The 27,594-nt window shown below is 45.8% G+C and overlaps 1 protein-coding gene across 9 annotated transcripts in view; it reads right to left on the reverse strand.

The window, feature by feature from the left end:
- Positions 1–1,876: 1,876 nt before the first annotated feature.
- Positions 1,877–27,594, reverse strand: part of tmcc1a (transmembrane and coiled-coil domain family 1a) — a 62,096-nt gene continuing 36,378 nt past the window's right edge. For 8 of the 9 annotated variants that reach the window (XM_018762287.2, XM_018762283.2, XM_018762286.2 and 5 more), the window contains 3 exons: positions 9,487–10,409; positions 6,460–6,595; positions 1,877–4,633 (listed from right to left, as the gene is read on the reverse strand). In XM_018762287.2, the coding sequence (XP_018617803.1) occupies positions 4,319–4,633; positions 6,460–6,595; positions 9,487–10,409 (1,374 nt within the window). In that variant the 3' untranslated portion in view covers positions 1,877–4,318. Of the gene's footprint in view, positions 4,634–6,459; positions 6,596–9,486; positions 10,410–11,507; positions 11,676–27,594 lie in introns of those variants that run through there. The other variant, XM_018762289.2, reaches the window with a different exon arrangement.

The following is a 27,594-nucleotide window of genomic DNA, read 5'->3' on the forward strand; positions in this document are numbered from 1 at the left end:
TTCGTCAGATTCGCAGATTTTTATGTTGACCTGATATTGGCTTCTCCTTTTTTTAAATAGTGAGGTTCTGCATTTTTTCAAAAATGAACCACTGCTGTGGAATTTACCCTGACCAGAACCTCAACTGCAAACTTTCAAAAAAGAAAAAAAAAAAAAAACACTGTTCACCATGACCCTGCTTTGGACAAGCACTGAAAATGAATATATGGATCTATGGAAATTTACCGCAATTCTGTCTTGTGTACTTTCGCCTCTCAGTTTTGCATCTGAATAAACTAGTAGGGCAATATAGTCAAAAACAGAGTTAATCAGCTAATAATGTCCTGATGGGACATCCAGGTGGTACCAGAGTCCTTCGAGTCCTATGTGACCATTCAAGAGGACAAGTTCATACCATACCTGCTCCTCCTGGTCTGGTTTGTCCTCAACTTCAGAGTCATCAGTAAAACAGGCTCCCAACAGCAAATACACACTAAACAGAATTTTACACCAGCGAGGCCCACAAAGCCACCTGCTCACAATCTCGGAAAGTCGGAAAGTCGGAGATCCAAATGGGGCCCGAAGCATCACGTGGGCTGCAGTTCCTGACAAGGCAACCGCCAATGAAAGGGGACACCTAAGAGCTTCTGCACTCACGCGAGACGAGTATTTACCATGGAAGGCGGCACAATTCAACTGGAGCATGTTAACAGCTGAGGTTCTTTATTTCATGTTTCTTGTACAGATCCTTGGACAGACTGGAACAAGACATCAACATAAACCCTCTTTCAAGACTTTTTTCCATTGACAATTAGCGCCAACTCTAAATGTACCATTACTCCAGAAAGTGCCATAGAAATAACGCGACACTAAGAACCCCACCCCCACCCCCCCGTGTTTTATTGTGCGAGTTAACAACTGGCGAGAAGCTAGAGACCTACACAGTAATGCTGGTGCGGCACCAGCTTGTCTGCAACATGCACACGTGTACATGACTAGTCTGAGCTTCTTTAAACACTCTTGGTCAGAATGAACACTGGAAAGGGTTTCCTCAGAGACCTGCATCATGGCTGTACAAGTGATTGCTGTGAAGACAAAAAAAAAAAAAAAAAAAAATCACCAAGGTGCTTTTTGAGACGGCATCTTTTTTGCCTCAACTTTGACTTTTGGATTTTATGTGATTTTTGAAATAAGACGTCGGTGTTTTCGGAGCTTTTCCGTTTGTCCGCGGAGAAGGTGAATTAAATTTCCCAGCAAGACAAAAAGTCCCCTTTAAAAGTGGTTAAAAGCCACTCTGCTGTCGGGAAAGGTCATTAGGTTCGGCGCTCGTGGCTCCAGAATGACCACCGAAAACGTGCAAATGAAGACACGGACACGTAGCTGTAAGATGCAGTTTCCACGTTGTTCCAAGGATGGAAAAAGATTTTGAACATCCAGAGATTGGGAGCATCCTGAATTTGACTTGGCACCTCCGGCTGGATGGTGCCTTGTTTAGCGACGTGTGTGTCAAATGCGCACAACAGCATCTTCCCCGGCGGAAGAGCGAATGCTGCCGCTTCGGGCGTCTGTTCTGCCCGATGGCACTCAACCCGTAAAGTGACCCAAAGCAAGGTCAGCGTCTGTGCAGGAACCACACCTGACCCCTGAAAGGCAAATGAGAACACGCGAGAGGACTGAGTACACACCCACAGAACAGCCCAACATTTCATTTTCCGCTGTGCATAAAGTGCAGAAAACATGTCTTAAAGTAAAGCCCTTTAGTAAGTGCATGTTTTACTAAGTCTGATGTGATCAGGTGACATGACATATTGTGTGGAGAACACAGCATAAAAAATGTGATTATGAAAAGGAACAAATCTCATGCTGTGTTACATGGACCAGATGCCCCCCCCAAAAAAGATACTGTCTCAACATAAATCAGGAATGCTTCACTTTATTATTCACACAATTAGAAAAGACAGAACAAAAGGCACTGAATGTCCCCCAACTTCCCCACCCACCCCCAGTCCGACACACTGGGGCAACGGTGCGGTCAAATGCACGTTGCTCAAAGAGTCCGTTCACCTGGACCACCAGAAAGGGCAGCGTTGGCATGGAAACGGAACTGCGTTTGGCATTCATTTCACAGGTCGGAGGGAGGATTCAAACTCCTCTGAGCAGGTCAGTTAAATGGTTAAAAGGGGTTGGCATAAAAGATCCTTAAAAGCAAAGAATTTAATACGTTAGCTTTTATATCATCTTTTAAAATCTGTTTTTCTGCCACTCTTAATGAGGCAGCAGCTGTCTGACCTGGACAAAAAAGGTGTCCCCTCCCAACAACGCAGGACAAAGCTCAGGTCATGTCCACACCGCAAGGTCGAGAGGAGGTCATGGAGGGTCACTCCAGGCGTGATGGTGGCAGGGGATGGACTTGCTCTGTTTGTTTAGTACAAAAAAGGAAGGGTGGGGGCAGGAAGCTGTCAAGGGGGGCCCATCCAGCTGTCCCCGACCAGCGCTGTCTCCCGGGAGACGGTACAACTGCATCTGCTGAGCTTTTTACCTGTTGTGGTTAGTCTTGTAGACAATGAGGTTTCTTCGTCAAAATGAGTCATGAATAAACCGCTAATAATCACATCACGTTGGCCGCTGCTGAGCAATATTGCCAGCACTCGGGGCGGAACCTTCCCATGTGCAACTTTTGGCGTAGAAAATGAAACAGGGAGTCAGTAACTCTCTGAGCCACTGCTAGCCTTTGGTGTGATCTGCTGGTTGTTACATGCGACCGCAGTGACTGCTCTGCACATGCTAGTCAAGTGCACGTGGAAACGTGTCCCCTACTGGGGCAGCGCTTGGCATCCATCCTGTCGTCAGACACGGACCCACATGGATGATGGAGCGCAGAGATGCAGGCGGAGCGCATAACGGCCCACGTCTGTCGAGAATCACTGGCGCTCGCGTCCCAGGCAACTTTACAGCCACAGAATGCGAACGGGTCACAGCCAATTCAACTTTTAAAAAAAAAAAGTTCCGCCCCACTCATCTCCCACAACCTAAGTTATGACAATGCAGTGCTATCTCAGCCACAGAACCACACCAGTGCACGTTCTCTCTTCGCTGTGCCAGTACATCAGCAGCTCTGAGCCCCTACTGGGCCTTTTCAAATCCTTCACATGAACCATCGTTTTCGATGGCTGGGAAATGATGACTGACATCAGCGGTCAAGGGTGGACTGGTGGGGTCTGGAGCAGCACGCCGCGGTGACAGGCAGCAAAGACTGTAGGGGACAGCAGTCCCCATGGCAACGGAGGGAAAAGGCTGCACCCAGACCTTGTGCAGGATTATCCCCCTGAAATCGAGGTGAGAAGCAGCCTCTTTCTGATGGCCCGGGCATAAACAGGCAGCTTACTTCCTCCTTCTCGCCCCCTAAAGATGGTCTTTCACACTATAAATTATTCACTTATTTTTAATTTAAAATTTTTTTCTTAAAAAAAAAAGAATAAAACAACTATTTCACGGTTACTAAAACAGTCCGGAAGCACTGAGTCTTTGAGCTTTCTGCTCTTCAAGTATGTTCATCAGTTTGTCTTTTTCCGTCTTTTTTGCCCATGGGAAAATAGAGCGGAGTCTTGAAAGGAAATCTGTCCCTGTACAAACTGGAAGGCGTTCGTCAGAAACGCTCTTGAGGTGGGTTTGTCCAAAAAAAATCAGTCTCAATTTCAGGCATTTCATTCCATCACCCACTGCTTTCATACATCATCCTTCAATCACAGCCACTCAGATCCATGCCCAATGGTAGCAGGAAAAAATGTTTTAAAAAACAGCGGAATGTGCTTATTTTTTCTGTAGCAACGGGCCAATTGCTGTTGACACCCGTTGTCAGGGCAACATGCACATCCCACCTAGAGCAGAAACACGCGGGGGCCATGGAAGAGCAGCCCAGGGAGGTGCAGTGATGCAGAGCACAGGGCTCTCGTGCCCCACGTGCACATCTCTGTGGAACAAACAGCTTAATGCTACATGTAATGCAACAAAATTAAAATATAATAAAATAACAACAACACCACCCAGAACAAGAATAATAAAACATAACTTCTAAAAATAAAAGAACCATGTTACAAGATGTTCAGCGAGGGGGGGGGGAATTGAAAATGTAAACAAATCCACTCCTTTCTTAGAAAAGGGAAAAAAAAAAAATCCTCTCTACATCGTTCTCCTCTCTTGTCTCTTTGCCAGAGACATGCCTGTCCCTCTGCACCGTGTCCACTTCCTTCAGCTGTCAAAAAGACTGCGTCGGTGGCCGTGCGGTTCGAAACCTAACCTCCCCTGCCCTCCACATCCCAGTGTCAGGGTGGCGGGGCGGTCATCTGGGGGGCTGCAGGAAGCGGTCCATGTACTCCGAGATGGCCTCCCAGTTCTTCCAGAGGAAAGCGAGCACGATAACCAGGAAGAACGTGCTGAAAGTTCGGTTGCGTGTCTTCATGAGGGGGACCACGCAGTTGGCCACCGTGGAGACGAACACCAGCAGTACGGCCATGACGGCCAACAGCACGTTGATGAGCTTTCCCAGCAGGGTGCGCGCCGTCGCGTTCTCCAAGCCCTCCAGCTGCACCACCTGCTGCTGCTGCTGCTGCAGCTCCATCTTGGAGATGCGTGTCTGGCAGGCCTCCAGCGCCTCCTGCAGGACAGGGAAAGCAGTAGATGGGGTCAGACAGCCCCGTTCGCACCCACATTCACACTCACTCTGCCTGCCATTTGTGCTCAAATATCTCTAGTAAACTTGCAGAACAAGGGGATTTTTTTTTGCTGACAGCGACACCTTGTCATCATGGGGATGTGCAACACCGGGAACTATTTTGCCAAAAGCTCAAGATGAACAAGAACTACAACGCTGCAATATAGAGAAGAGACCACGAAAGGTTGATGGGAGACCAGTTTTTCCAGAATTCATGGAAATGCAGGTCTGCTGTGTTTATTTACTTAACAGTGGTGTTGTGCTCAGGTTCTGGTTTCCAGGTGAAGTTCAGCTCTACACCGTCACTGTAGCCTGTAACCATCCCGGAGGAGGATCAAAGCGACACGCATCCAGGTATAAACAGCTGACGGGAAAAGTGACGACGCAAGAGGTTGGAGTCTGAGCGCCCGCAGCAGAAAACTTCGATAGAGCTAGTGATCACAACCCCCGCCATGACTTCCAAGTGGCCCGCATGGCATGTCGCACACCAGTACACACAGTGTCTCATGTCCACTTCCTCCTACTTCAACGCATCATTCCTCATGACTCCCAAACTGCACTGATTGTTCCGATTCTATCGTTGCACCGATCCTGGAACGGTCACTGGCTGTACCGCAGTGAGGAAGGCACAAAAGCACAAAACTGAAGGTAGCGCACAAAATACAGCATGCTCCCATTGCCTTAGCTTCTAGAATGAACTATATACAGGCACTAGGCGACCATCAAAGGCTAAAATGTTGCAGCACATCAGGGGTACGATTCATATCAGGAAACATAATCGATGGTTAAGACAGTCATAGATTATAGGACGAGAGCTTACTAAAAATAATTTTGTTACGACTTCGAAAGCGGAATTAACCATACTAACATTGAAAAATCTCATGTCAGCAGTCGCTGTAATTTCTGAGCAGATCACACATATTAATATGAGGAAGTTCATGAGAATGAAAAATACCACAACACTGGGGAATGGAGAACAAGACCACAACATTGGGGAATTTGCCGTTTTCTGGAAGAGCGGCATTAAAAAAAAATAATAATAATTTGGTTACAAACTCTCAGCCTTGCAACCAAAACGTCTGAAAGTACAAAACCCAAGTGTGTACAAACTGCATGTGGACACCAGACCTGCAGACGAAAACTGGAACGAAGAACTTTGCCTTTTCGTAAGACGGGACAACTTGCTGTCCAAAGGGTCAAGTCACACAACAATCCAATACCATCAGTAAAACACACTGATCCAGCAAAAATCTGATATTTGAATTCAATAAGAAAAGCAACAAAAACAACAACCTGGCACAAAATGCTTAAAAATCCATCAATCTAACCCTTGAAACCACGTGCCATTTTGTACACCACAAACCGCACACTTGATTCCACGTTCAGACAGAATTCCTCGCGCCGATGTCCCATTTCTGAAGCGCTGTGCCACAGAGCTTCAGTGCGACCGTTTCACGGCACCAGCAGACAACGAAAAAAGCGAGCTTGTCGGACAACTTGAGTCTTGTGAAAAGTCCAAGAATGGATTTTTAAAAAGCCAGATACTGAATTAGCAGAGAGAGCGAGGAAGTCTAGTGTGCCGCTCACTAGGGTGCTTACACATCACGATCCTCTCTTTGGGATACCAGTATTCAGACGTGTGTTAAAAAGTTTTCTGCAATTAAGTGGAAATGTCCAGAAGTTGTTGTTTTCCTCACTAGATACACAGATCACTTGAGCCCATGTCTTCTCAGCGCTAGAAAGCGCAGCACGCGGGAGCAGCTGCTCACCTGGGTGTCCCGAGCCCGTTCGTACGACTGGTAGGCGATCTTCTCCTCCATGCTGGCCAGCTCCTGCTTCAGATTCATGATCTCATTCTGGTGCAGCTCCGTCAGGTCATTCAACTGCTCCTCCAGGCGCTCACACCTGCCGGCGACACGGAGGACAGTCAGACGGGCTTCCACTTGCGGCAAGAACGAGTTGGACAGCGAACACGGGGCGCGTCCACAGTCGGACCTTTCTCTTGAGCTCAAAGGATGAACATGCCACCCAACACCAGCGCATCGCTCCCTCAGTAGGAGAATCATAGAGCACCAGAAGTGCATCACAAGAGCAGTATATTCAGTTTGCAAGAACAAGATGTGAAAGCGAAAACAATGGAGATAGAGGTTACTTGTAACAGTAACACAGTCCAAATACTGAATATCACAAAATATTAACACTTTGTGACCTTGATCAAGATTCCGCACGACTGCGACTTCTCACTTTACGATAAAGCAAGTAATTTTTGAATGAAGGCAAATCACTCGCTTTTTTTTTTTTTTATTTTTTAAAAAAAAAACACAGAAGCAGGACAAACAGTGGAAGTGATGTGTGTGTGTGTGTGTGTGTCTCTAAATCATTTTTAAAATTTACTCAAATTGTTTTGAGTAATGGGAAGTCTTCTTAACCTGAAATCCTTTTTTGTAACTCATGTGTTGAGAAGACAGTAGGTCTACAGGTTGATTAGATTTAATATCTTTGGTGGCAGACAGCGTTCCTTCGAGACCAGCAGCAGATAAAGGGCGACATACAACCTCATCCTGGACTCTGGAAGCTGTAACAGTGACCTCAGATAGACACACGGACTGCTTATCACCACCAGCAAGGCAATCAATAGAAGCACAGAGACGGCGGTTGTACCCATGAGGCCACGTTCAAACGACGTGCCCTGACCAATCAAAGTGCTGCCCTAGACAGTCAACCAATGAGCAAGAACCCCCCCTCCACTGGGTACCTATTTCAAAGGCCACATTTTCACAAATACATATGTGAAGGAAAGTGAAAGACTGTTCTGCAAAATAAAAATAAATATTAAATTAAAACTTGGTGCATATTTTCCTTTACATAAACTCTCTACTCATTTTGAAACTGACAAACCTAACATGTAGGTCCTCAGTTCTCTATTCTCCAAAAGGTATGGTCTGAAATTTGAATCATAATGCATTTAACATTTATAAAGCACAAGCTAGAAATCAACACAATCACTGAAATGCCTTTGAAGAAGGGGAAAAAGTAAATCTTCCATGTATCAATAATAACCGGGTTTAAACGCACTTCCTTATGTTGACACGCTAAGGTTTACAAGCGGGGCAACTTTTAATGATTATGACCAATAATGAATGCCAGGGATATTAACTGGCACACGCGAGGGATCCGGGATGGAGCAGAGCTCAATACGGCGTTCACGCAACGATTACAACACTCCCGAGTTTCAGCGCACGGTGTCTGGGCACGTCTACGTGACCGCAGCCGCAACAACCTCATCTCTATTCGTTTCACCCACCGTGAGATGGGAGGATGAGCAGCTTCTGCGTCAGAGTTTCATTTACAGCCCTTCAGGACAGGGCCTCGGAGAAACACAGCTGTTAGCTGTGTGTGTGTCACCTGAGATAACCCAAGATCCAAGGACGGGCGACCGTTCACGTGAGCAGCCTATAACCCCTGTATTTTTCGGACTTACTCTCGGTTTAGTAGAGCTCATTCCCTGCTCACATCTTTCTGTTAGCATTTTTATACCAAACCCAGAAGTGCCAATAAAATAAAATTCAAAAGTCTTACAGGTGTACACCTCCCCTGACATTTACATTCCTTCATTTAGCAGATGCTTTTCTCCAAAGTGAAAGCTCACATCTGAGAACACTACAAAAAGTTTTCAAAAAGTATGAATGCTGACCATCTTCTGTCCACCACAAATATTTATTTATTTTTTTTTAAAAAAACTACTGAGTTCTAGCTGGACTTTTTAGGGAAAGCAACACGCCACTTGTAACGTCACTGTGTGGCTCTGCTGAACATTTTTCGAAGAATGGCACAGGCGGTTTTTTTAGGGGTCAGAAACTTTTTCTGGAAACTTCTGCAATTTCAACCTAGCAGCTCAAAGAAATGGTACCCCTCCCCCTCCTCCCCCAAAGTGGAGAATTAAACATGTTAGCTGAGACATTTGAGGCCCTGGAGCAGAGACGTGTGAAATGGTTCAGCGATGCCTGCACTCCCGAGCAACATGACCCCTCAGACGTGTGGCTGAATTCTGTAAACAAGCTGCCCTTATGGGATGACGGCACTGCTAAGCAGCTACTACCATCCAACTCCACAATGAACTACTCAGCAGAAAAAGCAAAACAGGGAAATAAAACAAAGTAATGACCTCATTTACCATGCTTTCATTGAGTACAGCTAAACCTATAAAGATAAGGATATCAATCTAGAACATAAACAATGTTATGACTGTGATAAGTTGGGTGGTGAAACTGGTGAGTGATGACAACTAAATCTGTATAAACATGCACATCCCCTGAAAGCAGCAGATCTATTCTTAGAGGTCAGCAGTATTAGCCACATTGAGTAAGCAGTAAAAACACACAAATGTCATCCTAGTTCCTCAAAGCCCTTCCTTCCAGCAGTATAATAATAAAAAAAAAAAAAAAAAATCAAAAACAAAAAAAATAAAATAAGCACTTTCGTGTAGAAAGCTTACGGTGTTTGTTGTTCTGCGGCTAGACTAGATTTAAGAGAGCACAAACGCTGACAGGCAAGGCGGCTTCTAACCCATTTATACAGCACAGCATTCTTACCGTATCAATTTGGGGTAAATACCTTGATCACAGGTATTACAGGAAGAGCAGAGATTCAAAAGCTTTCAAGGTTCTTCGACAATGCCATCAGTCACAACTCACTAGGTGCAATCAGAGCATCTGAAACTACTTTAGGCAATAAAGCTGAATCACATCAAGCTAAAAGTAATTTCTATAACTTTAATAACGAGAACGGAGGACTACCTGAAGCGCTCCTCCTGCAGGGCCTGAATGATTAAAGTGTAATCTCTCTGGTAGTGAGTTTTGAGGTTCTCAAAGGACTCCTCCAGCCGAGTCTGCACGTCACGGATCTCCTGGATCTCGTGCAAAAGTGCATCAAAGCCTGAGCTCTGCATGTTGTCCAGAGTGTTGGTCTTGGAGCTGGGGGGGCCCCCTGGGGCTCCAGTCATGCTGTTGGCCCCTGCGGAGCCAGAGGTGGCGCTCGAGCAGTCATCTTCACTGCCAAACTTGGGGCTGGACTGCAGCTGGCTGCCGAGGGGCCTGGCGCCCTCCTCGCCCTGGGTCTCGTCCAAGGAGTCTTTGAGCCCGGGGATGTTGTCCGCGCTGCCGAACTTGTTGCGGATGAGCGAGGCGATTTCTCTGGGCTTAGACACCACGGCCCCCGCAGCAGAGTGCGTGGCCTGGGAGAAGCTGGAGAGGCCACCTTTCACACTGTCCACCACGCCTTCGCTGAAGCCCGTCACCTTCGCTCCGACGTCCTTGAGACCCTGGTGCATGTCCCGGAGAACATCCTTGGGCTGTCGCGGGATGCCATTTTGCTCCACCTCCCTCAGCTTGCGGTGGTAGTGCTCCAACTTCCTCTGCAGTTGCTGGATGGTCTGTGCCGACTTCTGATTCTTCTTTTCGAACACCTGCTTGATGCGAGCGCTTTGCTGCTTGTCGGCATTGTTGGCCAGCTTCAGATACTCGGCCACGTTGTCGTCGCGCGCCGTTTGCTCAATCTTTATCTGCTCTGTCAGCTTGAGGATCTTCTGCTGCAGCTGGGTGATGGCCTGTTTGGTTCGCTGGGGGTCCGGGGTGCTGTCCTCCACGGGGTAGGCGCCATCGGTACTGCAAGCGACCGCATTTGGCGTCTGTGCCAGGCCACTGACCTCAAGTCGCTCGATCTGCCAAAGAAAGAGAGAGAGAGAAAGTTCAGCCATGCATTTTATCATGAAGCAGAACAACCTGTGAGGTTTGCTAGCAATTTGCAGACATTTCAAAGAAGATCTCATCCCTGACTTGCACTTCAGAATTTAGTTATATTTTTAGAATGGGTAAAATATATGACCATACAGAAAGTCTCACGTTTTTGAAAATATCATATTACATTTGCTCATCTGAAAAAGGTGAAGGAGAAGCAGCTCCTCTGCCACAGATGCTTGGTATTGCTGGCAACAAATTAACATTAAATCTTTAATGTCGGTAAGAGTTTTCCCACAAATTTTCCATACAGTTTTAATTCAACAGCAGCGAACTGCACACACCTGTGCTAAAGAAAGCTGATGTAAATAAAACATTTAACATGTAGGTATACAAATTAAGGAGCTTTAAATAGTCCACATGCTATAAATCAGTAAAAAGAGTTCAAGCCCGCAAAACATAAAACATTTACATCCTGAAGTGAACTATCATTAGCGCTGATAAAAAAAATCAGGAATGAACAACACTATCTGTAAGAAAAACAAGCTCAACAAGTGCAAATCAATAACAGGCATAACTGCACTTCCTTGTTACCAACACATGGCATGTGCACGAATGAACGGATTCATTATCATTCAAATACACCCAAGTGGTCCACTAATTTAATAAGACTCACGGAAACAAATTTTACAGTCAGTTATTGTGCTCATCATCCCCACCATAAGAAGTAATCAGGATCAATAACAAAAGCAGTGTCCAGCCTGCAGAAAACCTGAGTAGACTAGAAAGCAGAGATTTGCGTGCTGAATTACGGAGACTTGTGCGTTCCTTTCGGGAGGAAACGCAATGAATGAGAGATGTGCTTTTGAACATCCTCAGCAGCTGCTCATCACACACAGATCGCACTCACATGATTATTAATGTTCTGATAGCCCTACAGAGCAGACTCCACTCATACACCCACGTGTAAAGAGCAGCACAGCTCCCTGCTGTAAAAACCTGGAGGGCTAAAATACACTGGACATGAATCAAAACAAGTGTTTCGCTCATGTAAGTATAAATGAGAACCCCGATGATCTCACCTTTCCATTTTTCAAACGCAGGACCTGCTCCCAGTGCATCTCCCCGCACCGCACAGACAGCCGCCGGCACACGAATACAAAAACATGTATAGCAGAAATATCATCGATCCGCAGCGTCCCGCGTGTCTGCCGCGCGTCTCTCCGTCTCGCTCTGAAAGTTCGCCTGAAAGTCCCTGCGAAACTCAATGCACCTGAAACTGCCCCGTCCGCACAACACGCGCCTCCTCCCCCCCCCCGAGGGGCGGGGCCTGCGCGAAGCGGAACACATTACATCATCGCCTGACAGTGGCTCCGCCCCCTGCCTGCTGCGCCGGACGAGTGTTCGTGCGCCTGCGCGAAATAGCAGGCGCGCGCAACGACCTTAGTATGAGGGATAAAAGCATCGCGATGATCATCTTCATCACCTGACTGGCCATCGTTCTGCGCTACATCACATTGCAGTAGTCAAAACGAAGCTTATTTCATCATTTAACATTTATTTACCTCTCTAAACGTCTGTTCTTGTTCAAAGAAAAGCGAACTTAAATTTGGGAAGCGTTCATATTTTAATTAATTTAAAATCAGTTTTGGTTGGTCCCTTTTTTGGCATAACAGAGTTAACTTACGATATTCGATTTTGCTTGCACGAGGTCTAACGTGAACACGATGACAATGATGCTGAATTATTTCTGGTTGCTATCAGCATCTCTATTCTTTAACGGTTTTGTTTCTTCTTAGTCTAGAGACCGAAACACCGTTTAACCCTGAAGCTCCAGTGAAGCTTAAAACAAGACACTACAGACGGATGAAGAGCAACACAGCAGATGATGTGAGAAGACAGGTGGGGACAGATGAAGAGTTAGATGGTCTCCAGCTGCTTGGTTGGTTGGTGGGTGGGTGTGTAGGACTGGTCAGTGCTGCTGGGTCCACTCACACCACTTGGGCCACTTCGTTGAGCCATCTATTCAGGCCAGGGTGTTCGCAGAGGAGACGCACGCCCCCGTTTGCTTCATGTTCCATGTCGTGCCTCGAGCCGCAGTCCGTGGTTCCACCAGCCCGTGTTGCGATCATCAGCGCGCAGCCCGAAACCCAACTATCTTAAATCGTTTAACATCAGACACCGAAAGTTTTTTTTTTTCATTAGAGTTCAAAGAACAAAAGATAGGGAGGAGGTGCAGTGGAGGAAGTCCGCTGCGGTCTTAGAAACCGATCTGTGACCAGTCGCGCTTATCCATGTTAAAATAAGAACTGGGAGTCAGTAAGATGATCTGAAGAACGCCGGAGGACCAGGGAGAACCCGACGGCCCGGAGACTGCGGGCTGACTGATATACAAACTCCTAAGTGAAGAGTCACACAAAACACCACATTTTGCTGAAATTAACCATTTTATTTGAAATAACTAGAATGAGCCTCTGAAGCTCAGAAATAAAAGAATGGAGAAGGAACAGACTGGTGTGTGAGCTGACTGCTATGAATCAGAGTAGCCTCACAGCACAGATGAAGACGGGGACTTTCATCCCGAGAAGGTCTGATAAGGAGCTCTGAACCTTCCACTCGCTGGTACAGAACAATCAGGGCCAATAAATGCTTCTGTCCTCCGCACTGTGGTTTCTGCAGTTCAGGCCATGCTACTTACTGTTCATTCAGAAGAACAATCTGATGATTAAAATGAAGTATGAAAGACTGCCTGGCTGATAGGGTGAAAAGGCAAGAGCACAGTCTTCCTAATTGCCACAAACCTGCACGACCTGAAAAGTGTGTCTCCGAAGAATAATGACAAGTTCTCACAAACAACGGCGATACTGGCAGGACCTGCATTGTTCAAGGATGACATCATTCGTGGGTAACAAAGCCTAGGAGATTACCGTGTAAGCAATCTCTTCTCCGAGGCCACTCCTCTGCCTTTCATCCTCCTTCAAGAGCTCAGTTCCTAGAAATATTGTTGCAAGAAACGAGTGTTTTGGGCCAAGCTGGTTCTACTGAGTAAAATATCACTACTGGTGGCTATAACAATGGAGAAATCGAAAGATTACTTAAGATAAGAGTATGGTAAATAACTTTTAATGGCAAAAGAATGTACAACAGTGTAAAAATGTCTTTCTTGACACCCTACACCACCATCAACCTCTCTATTCCTGTGGGTTCAATACACAACACACCTTTTTCAAGGTCCAAAGACATGTTGTTTAGGTTCACCCATAGTGTGTGAGTGACGGGGAGACTGTGTTCCACTGATGTATGGATGAGTGACCCAGTGTAAGTAGCGTATCTAGCAGTGTAAGTCACCTTGGTGTGGGCTGATAAAACTACATAGAGTTCGTTGGAAGTCGCTTTGGAGAAAAGTGTCTGCTAAATAAATAAATGTAAGTACCCTTTCCCCAATAATAAAGAAAAAAGGAACAGAAAGATTACTGGTAAGATTCAGAGTGTTTTTTGGAAACAAGATTTTTTTCAAATGGAAAACAAAGGCGACCGTCCCCAAAGGCACACGATCACCAGTTGAAAGGGCACAAAATTCCAATAACAAAAGCATCCGTTTTCACAACTGTTGCGCAAAAGATAAAAATCTATGCTTCCTCACAGAATAACACTGCAACTCATCAAGTGCTTTGCCTACTTTACATTTGTGTAAATTCACTTTTCTTAAAAAGGAAAGCAAATTCAAAAGTTGTTTCAGCCAGGCATAAAAGAAACAACACATCGCATACTTATCTAAACAAAGCATTCTTATTTCTTAAAAAATGCTGGTGTTTCAAATCATTTTCCAAAAATAAGTCAGCACAAAGATAACCGTAACTCCACCGGAGAGTAAGAAACATAATAATAGCAGGCAATATGTTTCACCATTACTTTGGCTGACTGCGGTAACAAACAGGTGCAGGGAAATCCCAATGTGACTTGTTATGTTTTAATCCCTTTCCATAAATGGTATGCAACAGGTCGTCGGTCAGTCACACTGCTGTCAGCCACTGAGACAGATCACTGGCTATGCGCCCTTCACCCTTGCCTCAGGCATCCTTCAGCTCTGGAAAGCTGCCTCGCATCGACATGCGGCGACAGAATGAAGAAACCCGGGCAAAAGGCCGTCCTCCGGCGATTTCCACAGCTGAAAAGTCATGAAGTGCACGAGCAATGTCATCATCTTTCATTTCACCTTCCAGCCCAGCCTACATCTGCAAAATAGGTCTGAATTAAAAACGACGAGTCCACGGGCCACCGACCTCGTGCAGTCCCCCGATGCACAGAATAAATCATTAAATACACTGAAAGACATCCTCATTTATCAGGCGTCTACCTGTTATTGCTCTGGTGTGTAGGGTTTCCCAAAGGGAAAGGCAGAGGTGGGGGGGAAGCTAAACTAAAGAGTGGGCATCAGGAACCCTCTCAGCGGAGTTTGGAGGTACTCTTAAACCTGCGTCATCGCACGTTGCGGCGGCCCAGGCTATGAATAGACAAGAGCGTTCTGGCAGGAGAGCTGCTGGCAGTGTAGCTGAAACTGCTGGAAGAGTCAGCTTAATTCTGCCAGTCAGCAAAGGTTACACACTTCTCCAGCCTCAGAGAAAAGCAATTTCACTTGCTTTTCACACTTTTTCCCTCCCAAGCTAAGACAAACTTTTCAGCCTTACCAGTCTGCAGGATTGAAACTTAACACCAGCATGCTAAGCAACGAGAAATGGTTGGGTCCACGAGAACAGAGGGCGGCTGAGAGCTCTTCTCAGAATAGTGTGCATTTAATGGGAAGGAAAAACACCTTGACAAGCTGTGGACATTCCTGCGTGTCTGATAAACAGTAACGTCTAGATGTGGGTGAATCAGGTGGCGAGGATTCTTGATGCCTCTGTTGAGGCCATCATTACAGAACAGGAGGCGGGTGTTTCCGATGTGGAGTCGGGGCTCGGTTAAAAACACTCAAAGTATCACATCTGCACAAAGTACAGCTGCACCGTACTGAGTAAGTCTTAATGCCATCACTGACGATCACGTGCCGAAGAGAACACCACATTCTGTCCAGGACAAACAGGAAAAATGACAGCATGAAAAACAGCACAGAAAAACCTATTATAGATGCTGCTCCCCCAAGCACAGGGATCCAGCTGTGAAATCGCTACCACAAAGAGGAAACTACAGCTACGGCGAACCTTGAACTCCTAGCGCAGATGTTAAAACGGCAATAAAGTGCATGGAATAAGAGAACATATGCAGCTGAAGCTGACCTTGAGGAAGGGCTCCAAAGACATGAGTAAAGCCCTAATCTCATCCATCCCAGACAGGGGCTGTTTACACCCAAACACTTCCAGAGCCAGAATTGCATCAACAGTTTTACCCAAACATTATTCTCTATTTACTAAACAGCAAAATAATAAAAAAGGAACGAAGCTCTACCTCCGTTCCAGTAGTGACCACACAATAATATTTATTGAAATTCCGGAAAACACTGGAAGAATGTCAATACCGAACCAGGAGGGACGCAACAGCATTGTGTTACTGCAAATCTATTCTTCGCCCTTGATCTTGAATCAATTTTCCGAACGTTAAAATTTTAAAATCTGCCACAGACCCTGCGCCAGGTAATCATTCGGAGGAACAGAGCAGGCGGGAACACTTTGGTCGAGAATTATGCCGCGTATCTGATAGAGCGAGTACAGAAATAATCCTGTTTTCCATGGCTTCTCATCGTGAGGAAAATAAACACTGAAACACCAGGGAGAGGAAAGAGGGCAGATAAGGCGTTGCTGTCCATCCTCTCCATCTCCCTGCCGCCAAAAGAGAGGATGATGGCGCCCCCGAGCTCTCGCATGGCTGAGGTCCCGCAGCCACTTTCTGCAACACGTGCAGGTGTGGCACCGCCTAGCTGATGGCCAACATACACACACACACACTCTTTGTGAGAATGACAGGGCCTACAGTGGGACAGCTGTGTTGCGGAACCGAAAGGTGAGCGATCACACACTAGCAGTCCTACCCTGCCCTATGAACACACCCAAGAGCATCAAAATCCATCATCCACGAGAGGGGCAGAGCAGGCTGGCCTCCCGAAGGACCTGCCACGTCTGCAGGACATCAGAGGCTCAGCTTGGGCTTAAAGTAGAAACATTTGTCTCCTTGCTGCAATCCTGACAAAACACAAACTCCTATGGTTGTCATCTGACCTGATCGCACACCTACAATCATTCTCCAGTGTTCACTAAGACACAGCGTGATTCAAGACCATCATCTCCCACACACTAGCGCTACTGTTTCACACAGCTGCAGCCTACATGGCTGGCCACCTCAGTACCCCCCCCCCCCACACCACACACACACACACACACACCTCACCCTGCTGCTATACTCACACTGTAAATAGCTGATTGCAGGTCTACACCCTACAATGGAGCTAATGCCCAGCTGCGGTTTAGCCTCTGTCCTGTGTTCATGCCCACCATCAGCTGGGCTGACCACTCAGCCCATCACATGAGAAAGCGCAGTTCCAGGTTATTTCTTAAAAGACTTGAACAGATTAAGGTTGGGGCTTTGGAACCACAGGTGGGCGTTTGTGCAGGCCACTGGGAGATTAAGGCGCAGACACAGGCCTAAGGCGCTTTACCGAGCTTCATCTTGGTGACACAAGGCCTTTGTTTTTCTGAGGTGAAGCAACACGGCCTCCTTCAGTCCAAAACCGGGATCAGAACAGAAGAAATCGCATAACAAACGCGGCACCAAACAATGGCAAATCTCAAAAGGGCTTTAGTCTGAGAACACCTGCACTGTTGTCCTCTTGATCCATTGACTCTAATCTTAAAGTACGTTCTTAGCGAAGAACTGACAAAGCTCTGAGAAGACTGCACAGTCATTAATAATCATTTACAATCTATTTGAAAATAACAAGTGCTATTATTCATTGCACCTATAACAACAACAACAACCACCCTTATTTAGCCTTTAGAAGCCTTTGTCCAAAGTGAAAAACAACACTAGATAAAGAGTTTTACAATTATATACCAGTTAATATGGAAGGGTATTGTTACCATGTCAATTTAGGATAAGTATGTTGTCCAGGGTGCTGGAGCAGGACTGGGATTCAGTCTGGGAACCTTCAGAATGTAGGGTAATGACTAACCACTACACTATGCGCACAAAGTGCCACTAACATGGGATTCTCCATGGCTGTCCTAAATTCTTGGAGATGACAGTTAGTTGGGGCCAGCTAGTAACGCAGTGGATACCGCTGCTGCCCTACAGTTGAAGGTCCCAGGTTTGAATCCCATCTCCTGCTGTAGTTTGCTTGGGAGAAAGGCAGCAGCTAAATTAATAAAAAACAACAAGATCTGTAAAGCACACATTTTTGATTTAGAACCTTTAAAATTTAGCAGGTTCAGGTCCTTCTTTGCTAAGTTTTCTAAAGGTTTCTTTGAAACATGTCTGTCAAACCATACATGGTTGTTCTATCTAACAATCTCCTTGAAAGTACAGGAGACCTGATTTAGAGGTTGAATAAACCATTGGAGTTAATTTGACACTTAGACGATAATAATGGTGACACTTTCCCTTTAGCTCCCACCCCACCAAGGCAAACACTCTCCAGTCCCTTCAAAATTAAGCTGCCCTAATATTTACAAAAAAGTCCACGTTGGCAGAAATCTGGTCTTACTCTTCTGAAAAGGCAGAAAATCTGGCAACAATAACCCCCATTGAACATTTCTGGACAATTATATAACTCGTCATGGTGTTGGCCATGCATTTATGCCCATGCATGCACACATACACAAAACCAGAAACTGAAACAGTCTGAGTGCCAGGAGTTCAAATTTCTTCTAAAAAGGAACTAGGGGAAGATTCAGTAAATAAAAAAAACCCATTGTCCCGCTCCAAAGAGCAGACACAACAAATATAAACACACATAAACAAAAGTATTGTACAACTGGCGAAACTCAACCAAAGGACTGATCTGGTTAAGAGTTTTGCCAATTGTATAGATAGAATAATGAATAAATGTACATCAGACCCAAGTGCTTTCAATGTAATACTAAGTTTTACATTGTCTTTTATTGAGTTCTTGGGTTTTATTGTCCTTCCTCGTCATCTGATTTCTGACAAGGAGGAATGTGTAAAACGTATGCAGAGCTGGACTAGACTTCATCATTCATCGGTCCTTCTCCTTTTTATAAACACACTGACTTTGCATACTGAGTTTCCTGTGCTGCCACACTGTCAAAAAATAACAGAAAGAGGGAACAAACGGTGTTGAAACAATGACAGTGTCAAAAGTAAACAATCTGTATCCAGCTACCAGGCTACTGGGACAATGTCATACTCCATTTAAACAAACCATCTACCCATCAGAGACCTTAAACAAAGCTATGGAAAGGCACATTCTTCTTCCCCACATTCACAAACCAGCAGCCATGGTGGTGTCTGAAAAAACTACAAGGCAGGAAAAGAGGAAGAGTTGGGTACCAAGCTGAGAATGACTTCCATGGGCATCCCTGTCCCAGCAGCTTGGGGAGAGCGGTGGCAATCAGCGTGAGGAGAGCCAGGAAGCTGACTTGGATGCACGAGGAGAGTTCACACTGGGCTTCCCCACTTCAGCACACCTCCTCGCAGGGGAGCGCTTTCAGCTGTGGCGTCAGAGCCCACCACCGGCCAGAGTCCAGAGAGAGAGAAGAAAGGCACGGAAATTTACCAACTGATCTTGAGTGAAAGGAGCGAGGGAGAGAGAGGAACCAGGAGCAGAAGCTGTTTCTGTGCCATCACACTGTCCCGATCCTTAAGTGGTTGTACACAGAATGACTTGAGAGAAGCAGCCCAAAAAAATAAAAAGCGAAAACAGCCAAAAAGGACAGTTGTCTGGTAGACAGAAGATGATCTGTCGATATAACACACAGACAAGGCTGGTCCACAGAGGCACGGCAGCCCCGGGGTCCAGCTCCCTATGCAGCGGTCGACTTCAGCTACATCACACCTTCCCTTCTCTCCTCGTGGCTGCAGCACGAATTCAGACACTGGGCTTCCTCCTGCTCCGTGAAGTTTTCCAAACTTTAAAAAAAAAAAAAAACTGATATAAAAGATCAAGTCTCGCTTAGACTCAAACTCCTTCCTCAGCTCAGTCAGTCACATGACTACACCAACAAAAGAAAAAATACAGTGAAGTGAGCGTGTGTGTATACAATGTTCACAACCAATTAGGCAGAGATGCGGTGCGGTGAAGTGAAGCAGGGGTAATGAGGAGGGGGGCAGGCTCTGGTTGCCAAATACCCTGCATTGCCGGTGAGGTGGTGTGGGGTGGGGGGGTGAATATCTGAAAGAAGGCATTAATGAGGGGGTGACAAAACAAGCTTAGAGGAAAGGTGGCTTACGTAAGCCCGGGGTGCATTGTAAGGGTGCTGTGTGTACTCTCAAACACTCAGGGCTCTAATATGCACAGGAACCGGGTTCATTCCCAAGCAACACAGTAACAAATCCAAAGGAAAAACTTTACTCTGCCCTGGACTCAAACTCCTTAAAATGAGGAGCAGATAACAGAGGGACACTGTTGGGCGGTGAACAACTCTCATTTCGGCTCCGTTGGTCACCAGCGGACGGAAAGCTGCAAGGCAGTCGTCTCCGATCCTCCCATCCAAATGCAGGTGCGCAACAGCGTAATTTGAATATCACCTTCACTTCTGTTAAAACAAAAAAATTATTATTGCCATAACTTAGCTGACACCTCTGTCTAATTCAAATTACCATGCTAGGTTTGTTTACTAACCTACTTACAATTATATACCCATTAATCGAGCCAGGTGATTTTTACTGGAACTAGTCAGGGTAAGTACCTTTCTGAAAGGTTCTAAATGGGAACTCAGAATTTGAACCTGGGTCCTTCGATTGAGAGACACAGTTCTAACCACTATATCACCTTCTGCCCACAAATGGGGTGGCACGGCGGCACAGCGAGTAGCCTGGGTCTCACAACGCTTGGGTGGCACGAGAGGACGTGGGTTCAATCCCCACACAGTGTGTGTGGAGTTTGCATGTTCTCCCCGTGTCTGCGTGGGTTTCTTATGGGTGCTCTGGTTTCTTCCCACAGTCCAAAGACATGCTGCTTAGGTTCACCCATAGTGTGTGAGTGACAGAGAGAGTGTGTTCCACTGATGTATGGATGAGTGACTCAGTGTAAGTAGTGTATCTAGCAGTGTAAGTCACCGTGGTGAATAAGGTTTGTGGGCTGATAGCAACACTACACAGATTTTGTTGGAAGTCGCTTTGGAGAAAAGAGTCTGCTAAATGAAGTAATAAAAAAAGGAGACGATAATTCTGTGAGAGATGCGAACAAGCCCATCTCATCCTTAAGTCTCAATTTCCTTTCATGACAAATTAAAGCGAGTGGCAGATGACTCACAAGCCATGCAACATGACATCACCACAGTACTGAAGTAATCAGATCACGCGCCATTGTGAAAAGTCACGATCGTTTCCACTGTGACAACAGGCCAATCGGCCACTTGGACCGTTCAGAAGAAGTTATGGACGTGACAGCAACCAGTCATGCAGACTCAGTCATAGACGTTGCGCAGAGCTTCGGGCCGTGGGACAGGTGTAGGGTGTGTTACACAGTCGAAGCACACACTGAACAAGAGTCATTAAACAGACTGGAAAATGCAGGAATAAAGCAGCCATGGAGAACTGGCTATTCCTTGCAGAACTATTTGGTAGAAGCGGCGCTGTGGGAATCTAGAAGCGCTGATGATGAGGTTACGTGTACCTCAGCGTGCACAGCTACGGCAACATGTTATTAGAAGCTAGACTCACTCACGTCCCATAATTCCAGGTATTTTGTGGGAAAACGTGACAACCCAGGATGGCCAGAGATCCTGTGCACGAGGGTCCAAAGGAGTCCACGGGAGAAGCAGGCTTTTCTAAGAAAGAGCTATTGCCACACACTCATGTCTGGATTTACCGAAATAAGAACATAAGAGAGTTACAAACTAGAAGAGGTCATTCAGCTCATCGTGCTTATTTGGATGTTTAATAATTGCCACGTTTTGGTGAATGTCTCCGTATGTTCTGGGAGCACAATGGGCTTTTCAAGCCCATCAGCTTTAACGCAGTGGAGCAATTGTGGCATCCATAAGAAAGCGGTGTCTCGGGCTTTGGAGCAGCACTAAGCGCTTAACAGTCATCCAAAGCAATCCTTGCGAGGTGGTGTGACATTGCAAAGCACTGCACACATACACACCACAAGGCACAAACAGCTTCCCATGTTTTAAGCACAGGGCAACGGGTGCCGTCCGACGAGAGCTGCACTCAGTTCGTCCCACGTGTCGCTTCCTCAGCACGATCTATAAAGCAGAGCTTCATCACTCTCAAGCTACAGGACACACACACACTGTTTGCCTGATGCTTGCCAAACACTGATACTTCTGCTTCTGGATTTAAAAATACCCAGCATGCACCGACCCATCTGGACATTTGATTCAATTGCATCACCTTAGATCTTTGAACAAGGTTTGAGTACCACCGTAGAACGACAGGAGTGTGTTAACCTTTTAGTTACCAACACTGATTTTACAGAAACAGGGCCTGGGACAGCATGTCCCACAACAGTCTGGGACGAACACTCCAGAGGAATGTTCAGCTGGAGCTTGGAACATTCCAGAAGTGTAGCCACACCAAGAACGGGCTTCTCTCACACTGGGACAAAAATCCTGCAAGAAATGGAGAATGAGCAAGGCACAAGGGCCAGCACGCGCTGGAAAGTTCCAGACGGGGGTCAGGGACGAGGAGGGGACACGCAGTGACCGCTGGACCCCCATAATGAGCAGAGGGGCCACCACCGTGGGCCCACGTGAGGGAGGCTCACTCTGCAAACACTGCCCGCTTTTCCAAAGTTTATCTGGGTTATCAGGGTGCAGCTTACATAAAGAGAGAAGAGCAAAGGCTTTGTTCGACCCCCAGGAAAAAGGCAAACTTCCAGAACAAGGATACTGTACAGAAACAATAAGCACTGAACACACACACACACACACACACACACAAAACATAGCAAACACAGTGCACCTCCCTCCCTTCCACATAAAACTTTCACCGAGTGGACTTTAATGATCTTATTAAAACTTACACAAACACATTATTGTAAGCAGTTTGCACTAACACGAAGCTGGCCGTCACATGTCAACTCTACACGTAACGCGGGATTAATGCAACGCACACCGGTCGGGCTCCGGTGGACATGTGTTTTGCTGAGGATGTCTGAAGGCTCAGCAAGAGTTACTCTATCGACTGAGACCCGATTTTTAAGGAAGTCAACAGGTGCATATGCTTTTGCGGGGATTTGCATTATATCCAAACCTCCGGAGGCCCAACTATTAATTTTTGTCCACTCCAGAGGACACTTCTGAAGTACATCGCCCAAACATTACAGGCTACGATGCTGAATGCTAATGGACCTTACAGACAGGACAATCAGCGCTTTGAAATGTTCAAAGTAGGATTTGGACAATTTCCTAGAAATACACCCAAAAACCAGGGTCTCAGACTGTATCACCAACAGCTCGTAGGCCATCTCCCTGTGTGAACTATCTCAGGGTATATGTTTCTCTAACTTTTTTATTTTCATGCATCTTCATGTATTTTTCATTTTGTAATTCCGAAGGCCTTCACAAGCGACCACAATACAGAGCAGGAATGAATAAAGCATACAGGCTTGCCGGTCATGTATCAGTGGATACTGAGCCCAGATGAAGCGATGCTGTTTACCGATTCTGTTTACGGATTCCTCGTCCGATTACATAACTCAGACTCAAAGCTAAGTTCCCACACTGCAGTGCGGGACAACAATACAGTTGCCAAGATGGAAAGGGCGCAAAAATGAAAACCATGCCAATCTATTCAACAGCAGGAAGTGACAGGCAACAGAATAAATCTGCTCAGGCCCCCCCCCCTTTCCGTTCTGGCCACCCCTCTTTGCTGCGCTCGAGGCCCCTGCGGACCCTGTGGCTCCTCTGACAGCCTGGCCAGCGGTAGCGGCTGGCACCGGGGCTTGGCAGCGTTCTCCCTGGAACGGCACGGAGCACACGCGGACCCCGCAGCCAGCCACCCCCGTGATGGTACCCAAAAGACACAGGACGGCACTTGCACAGTAACAAACAGATCAGGAGACAGTACACACGCAGTACACATCACCAAGGTGGGGGGGGGGGGCGCGTGGCTGTAAAGAAACCAGAAGCAGGCTGTGATTTATAGGGACTGAAATTTGCTGTTGTACTCCTGAGAAAAGTGCTCAACCAACACAGCATCTATAAATACCCAGGTGTTTAAAATAGCCTATTCTGACCACATGACTCCTTTACTCCGTAAAAGATGTTGATCAAGTTTTAGAAGTACGTATCACATCAGCACAGGCTCTGGATTCCAGGAGGCACACGTCACATTCATTTCACCCACACCGCTAAACGGTTAAGATGTTATACAGGGCTAACATTACAGACATGAACACCAAAATGAGACAAACTTTGCAGAAACAGTCGACTCGGGGAATAATATTCAGGAAATGACAAATGTCAGAGCACACTTGTTTGGATGCTGTTACTATGGTACTCACTCACTACTTGTATTCCCTCTGAGGGAAGGGAAACAAAAATGAATGAATGAATGAATGAATGAATATGAAATGACCGGAGGAAAAGCAGCAGCTCACCAGAGATCTCTAGTTTACTAGTGTGCAGCGTACGCGTGATCGCTGTTTTTCCACGCAGGCTGTGTGTGAAAACACGTTAAGTACCCGGGTGTGGCGCTTTTTAAAGTCAATAGACTTTCTAATGTTTTCCTTGAAGGCTTCCTTGTTGCCCTTGTTTCTTGCCCGAGGTGAGGATTGTGAAAACTTTCCAGTTTAAAGCGGCAGTAAGCTCATTATTCCGTTTCATTTTCTGTTTGGTAAAGTGTCAACACTCAAGTCATTGTCGTTAATGTCAAAAAGTGTACCATCAGCTAAATAACATAGAGTGTCTAATGGCATGTTTTATTACGCAATACAGGCGCAGGTATATGGGATGTATGTAGACCCACTATAAACATCTCATTCCTTTCAGATAAGATTTGGATTTTTTTTTTTTTCCAAGCTGTCTGTGGCCTAAATTAGCTATGTTACATCAAGAATGTGCTTTCTCTCTCTGTGTATCCACTCTGCCAGGGAAACTTCTGGAAGATTTCCGTGTCGTTTTCTAAGAAAACAAATCTCTCCAACTAAACTTCCTCTTTTAAATCGTATGCTATTTATAGGAACGTCGGAATTAATAAAGACTGTACGAGACAGAGCATTTATGTTGGTTTAAGAGAGGAATGCAGGCCATTTTACCTTCCACTTTTACACTTCCAGCTTTGTGAGAACAAAATGTGATATTTCATACGGAGTGGTGCTTACGAAACACGCAAATGTTGTTGACGAGAGCACAAGGGGGCGCTACACTCAAAGACAACACTTAGCCTTGGTTACAGAGCTTTCTTGTGGACGAATGAATCTTCCCCACACTCACCCACAGCAGCACAATACATTTGACAGGAATCCATTCCATCAACCAGCGATCATTTTACACCCCTTTTAAGTAGAAGTGTTCAGTGTTGGTAAAACTACAGGATCAGACTCATCTCCGCAAGTGACCACACCTGTTTTGGAATCTCTACAAAGACTTCCTATAAGGGTTCGAGATCACTTCAAAATCCCTCTGCTCGTGCATGAAAACCTTTACATGGCTTGGCACCTCTGTACCTCTATGACCAGAAGGTCCACTCGACACCTCAGTTCCACTCTGGCCCTGGTCCTCTGCCACTTGCCTACATTTTGTGGGACACCATGCTTCTTATAGTTACACCCACAAACTGTGGAATTCCTGAGCAAAAGAATACCAGGGTACCTCTGACTGTGGACCCCTCTAAATCCAGGCTTAACTCCCACGTGTTCAAAACCACTTTCCCGTAACACGTGTGCTCACGATTCTCTAACCCCATTCCCCCTTTGTCCTCTCATTTATCTTGATACTCAGTCAATTTTTTCCTATAAAGTGCTTTGAGAAGTTGCTTTAAAAGGCACTATATAAAAAAGATTGTTAATAACAATAATACTACCAGATAAGACCACAGAAAAGCACATGCAAATGGAAAAAAACCACTGACAAATATCTGTGTGGGTTACTTGCAGCAGCCCTCAGTGACTAAAGAACAAATCTCACATTCCAGAAATTCCAGGTATAACTGCTTACCTGGACACACTTTTTAATTCTGGTTCCTAACAAGGTAAAGCTGATTACAGACGAGATGAAGCTTCATTCAGTGGGAAAACGCTGACAGGGTTTTCGTGTCCCACTGAGTCAACGGGCAGCGAAAGACCCCGCTCACCAGAGCCACAACCCTTTAGCGTGCAGCAACACGGCCGCGTGATTAACGGTATAGATATGCAGCCTTTCATAAGACATTCACTCACTTCACCGGTCACATCTCTTGGGCAGGTTCTTCCCCAAAACTAAAAACAATACTACCCCATCTGGTGACGTAAACACTCCGACGAAGGCCTCAAGGGAACGGAAGATGAGAGAACGGCCCCGAGTGTCACTATTGCAGGACAGGGGCTGGGATTGTGATCCTGCCAGTCATTGGATGAAAAGAACACAAGTTTCCAAAGCCAGAACTCACTGTGTGATAATTGATCTCAAGCATAATAAAAAAAAAAATGTATTGTTTCAATGAAAAGTTTAAAGCTTGCTGTGCGTAAACACTGAGTAAGGGAGCACCATCGGTAGAACTGTCTGAAGTCAGGTTTTTCTGAGCGATGGCTCACAAAGCGTGAAACCCAAAGACCAAACAAAGGTGCCCAACAGACACGCGCAAACACACACACACACACACACACACACACACAAAGTATGACTACATATGAGAGATGCCAGAAAGGAAGCAGGGTTTTAAAAGAGCTATTTGTAAAAAAAGGCACAATGGAAACAGACACTTCCTCTTGGCTGCTGTACAAATAGAACCAAAAAAAAAAAAACATGAAAAAGAAGGAAGGTCAGCCGAGCTGAGTGGCAAACTGAACCTGGGTGAAAAGTGACCACCGTGACCGTGGTACTCTGTGTCAGTGTGTGGATATCATGATTCTACACGCTCTCGGTAAGACGTGCCACCACATTGTCTCCCTTACCTAAAACTGCATAAACTCAAACTGCAGATTAAGAGAGAGTACCAGGCTGAACTGTGGGTCAGGGACCAGTGCAGTGGTTAAATACATGTGCTTTAACCTAAGAGCTGCTACTTCAAGTCCCCCTCGTCGTCCAAAAGCTGAGCTATCCAGCTGTTCCAGGTGTAATGCATTTATATAAATTGTTCCTGCATCCTCCATTCATAAGATGCTTTTTTGTATTAAGGTACAATTGAATATTCAAAATATCCTGGAAATATTCAGCATTTCCAAGTGGCTTTTGAAAAGAAAAGAAAAGAAAAAAAACACTAGTATCACTAAATAATTAAAAAGAATTAATGTGTAATTAGATCAGTTAATTAAGGGAAGCTAGTTAACATGTAAACCAGCACACACACACACACACACACACACACACACACACACACACACACACACAGTGTAGCCACATCTCCCATTTTCCTCTCTGTTGTATATTACTGCACACCAGTGCCAGCCACGATGGATAAGGGTGAGAGCCTAAATTTATAAAAACAAGTGAATATTCATAAGGCAGGAACACTGGTTGTGGCACGGCTTCAAAGGGAGAGATGTTAGGCACAGACACAGACGGAGTGCGGAAAGAGCCATCCTTCAGCATCTCGGCAGAATCTGCATGAGCTGCAGCCCGGTGCCAGAAGTGCAGTCTGTATTAAGAGTAACTACCTGGTCCAAAGGACAGCCAGTCTCTGCAGGAAGGGTCAGTCTCTCTGACAGGACACTGAGTCTCTGCAGGAAGTGTCACTGTCTTAATGGACAACCAGTCTCTTTACACCCTGGAGGAAAACAGAAGCAGCCTGAAACTGATGGGGATTTTAGGTAATATTTGCAAAGAGTCAGATGGAGGATATTAAGAACAGAAGAGTGAGGAGAAAGGAGAGAAGACAGAAGTGAATGTTGGCAGAAGGTGGTAGATAGAA

Source organism: Scleropages formosus, chromosome 2 (genome assembly GCF_900964775.1).
Source record: "Scleropages formosus chromosome 2, fSclFor1.1, whole genome shotgun sequence".
Lineage (NCBI taxonomy): Eukaryota > Metazoa > Chordata > Actinopteri > Osteoglossiformes > Osteoglossidae > Scleropages > Scleropages formosus.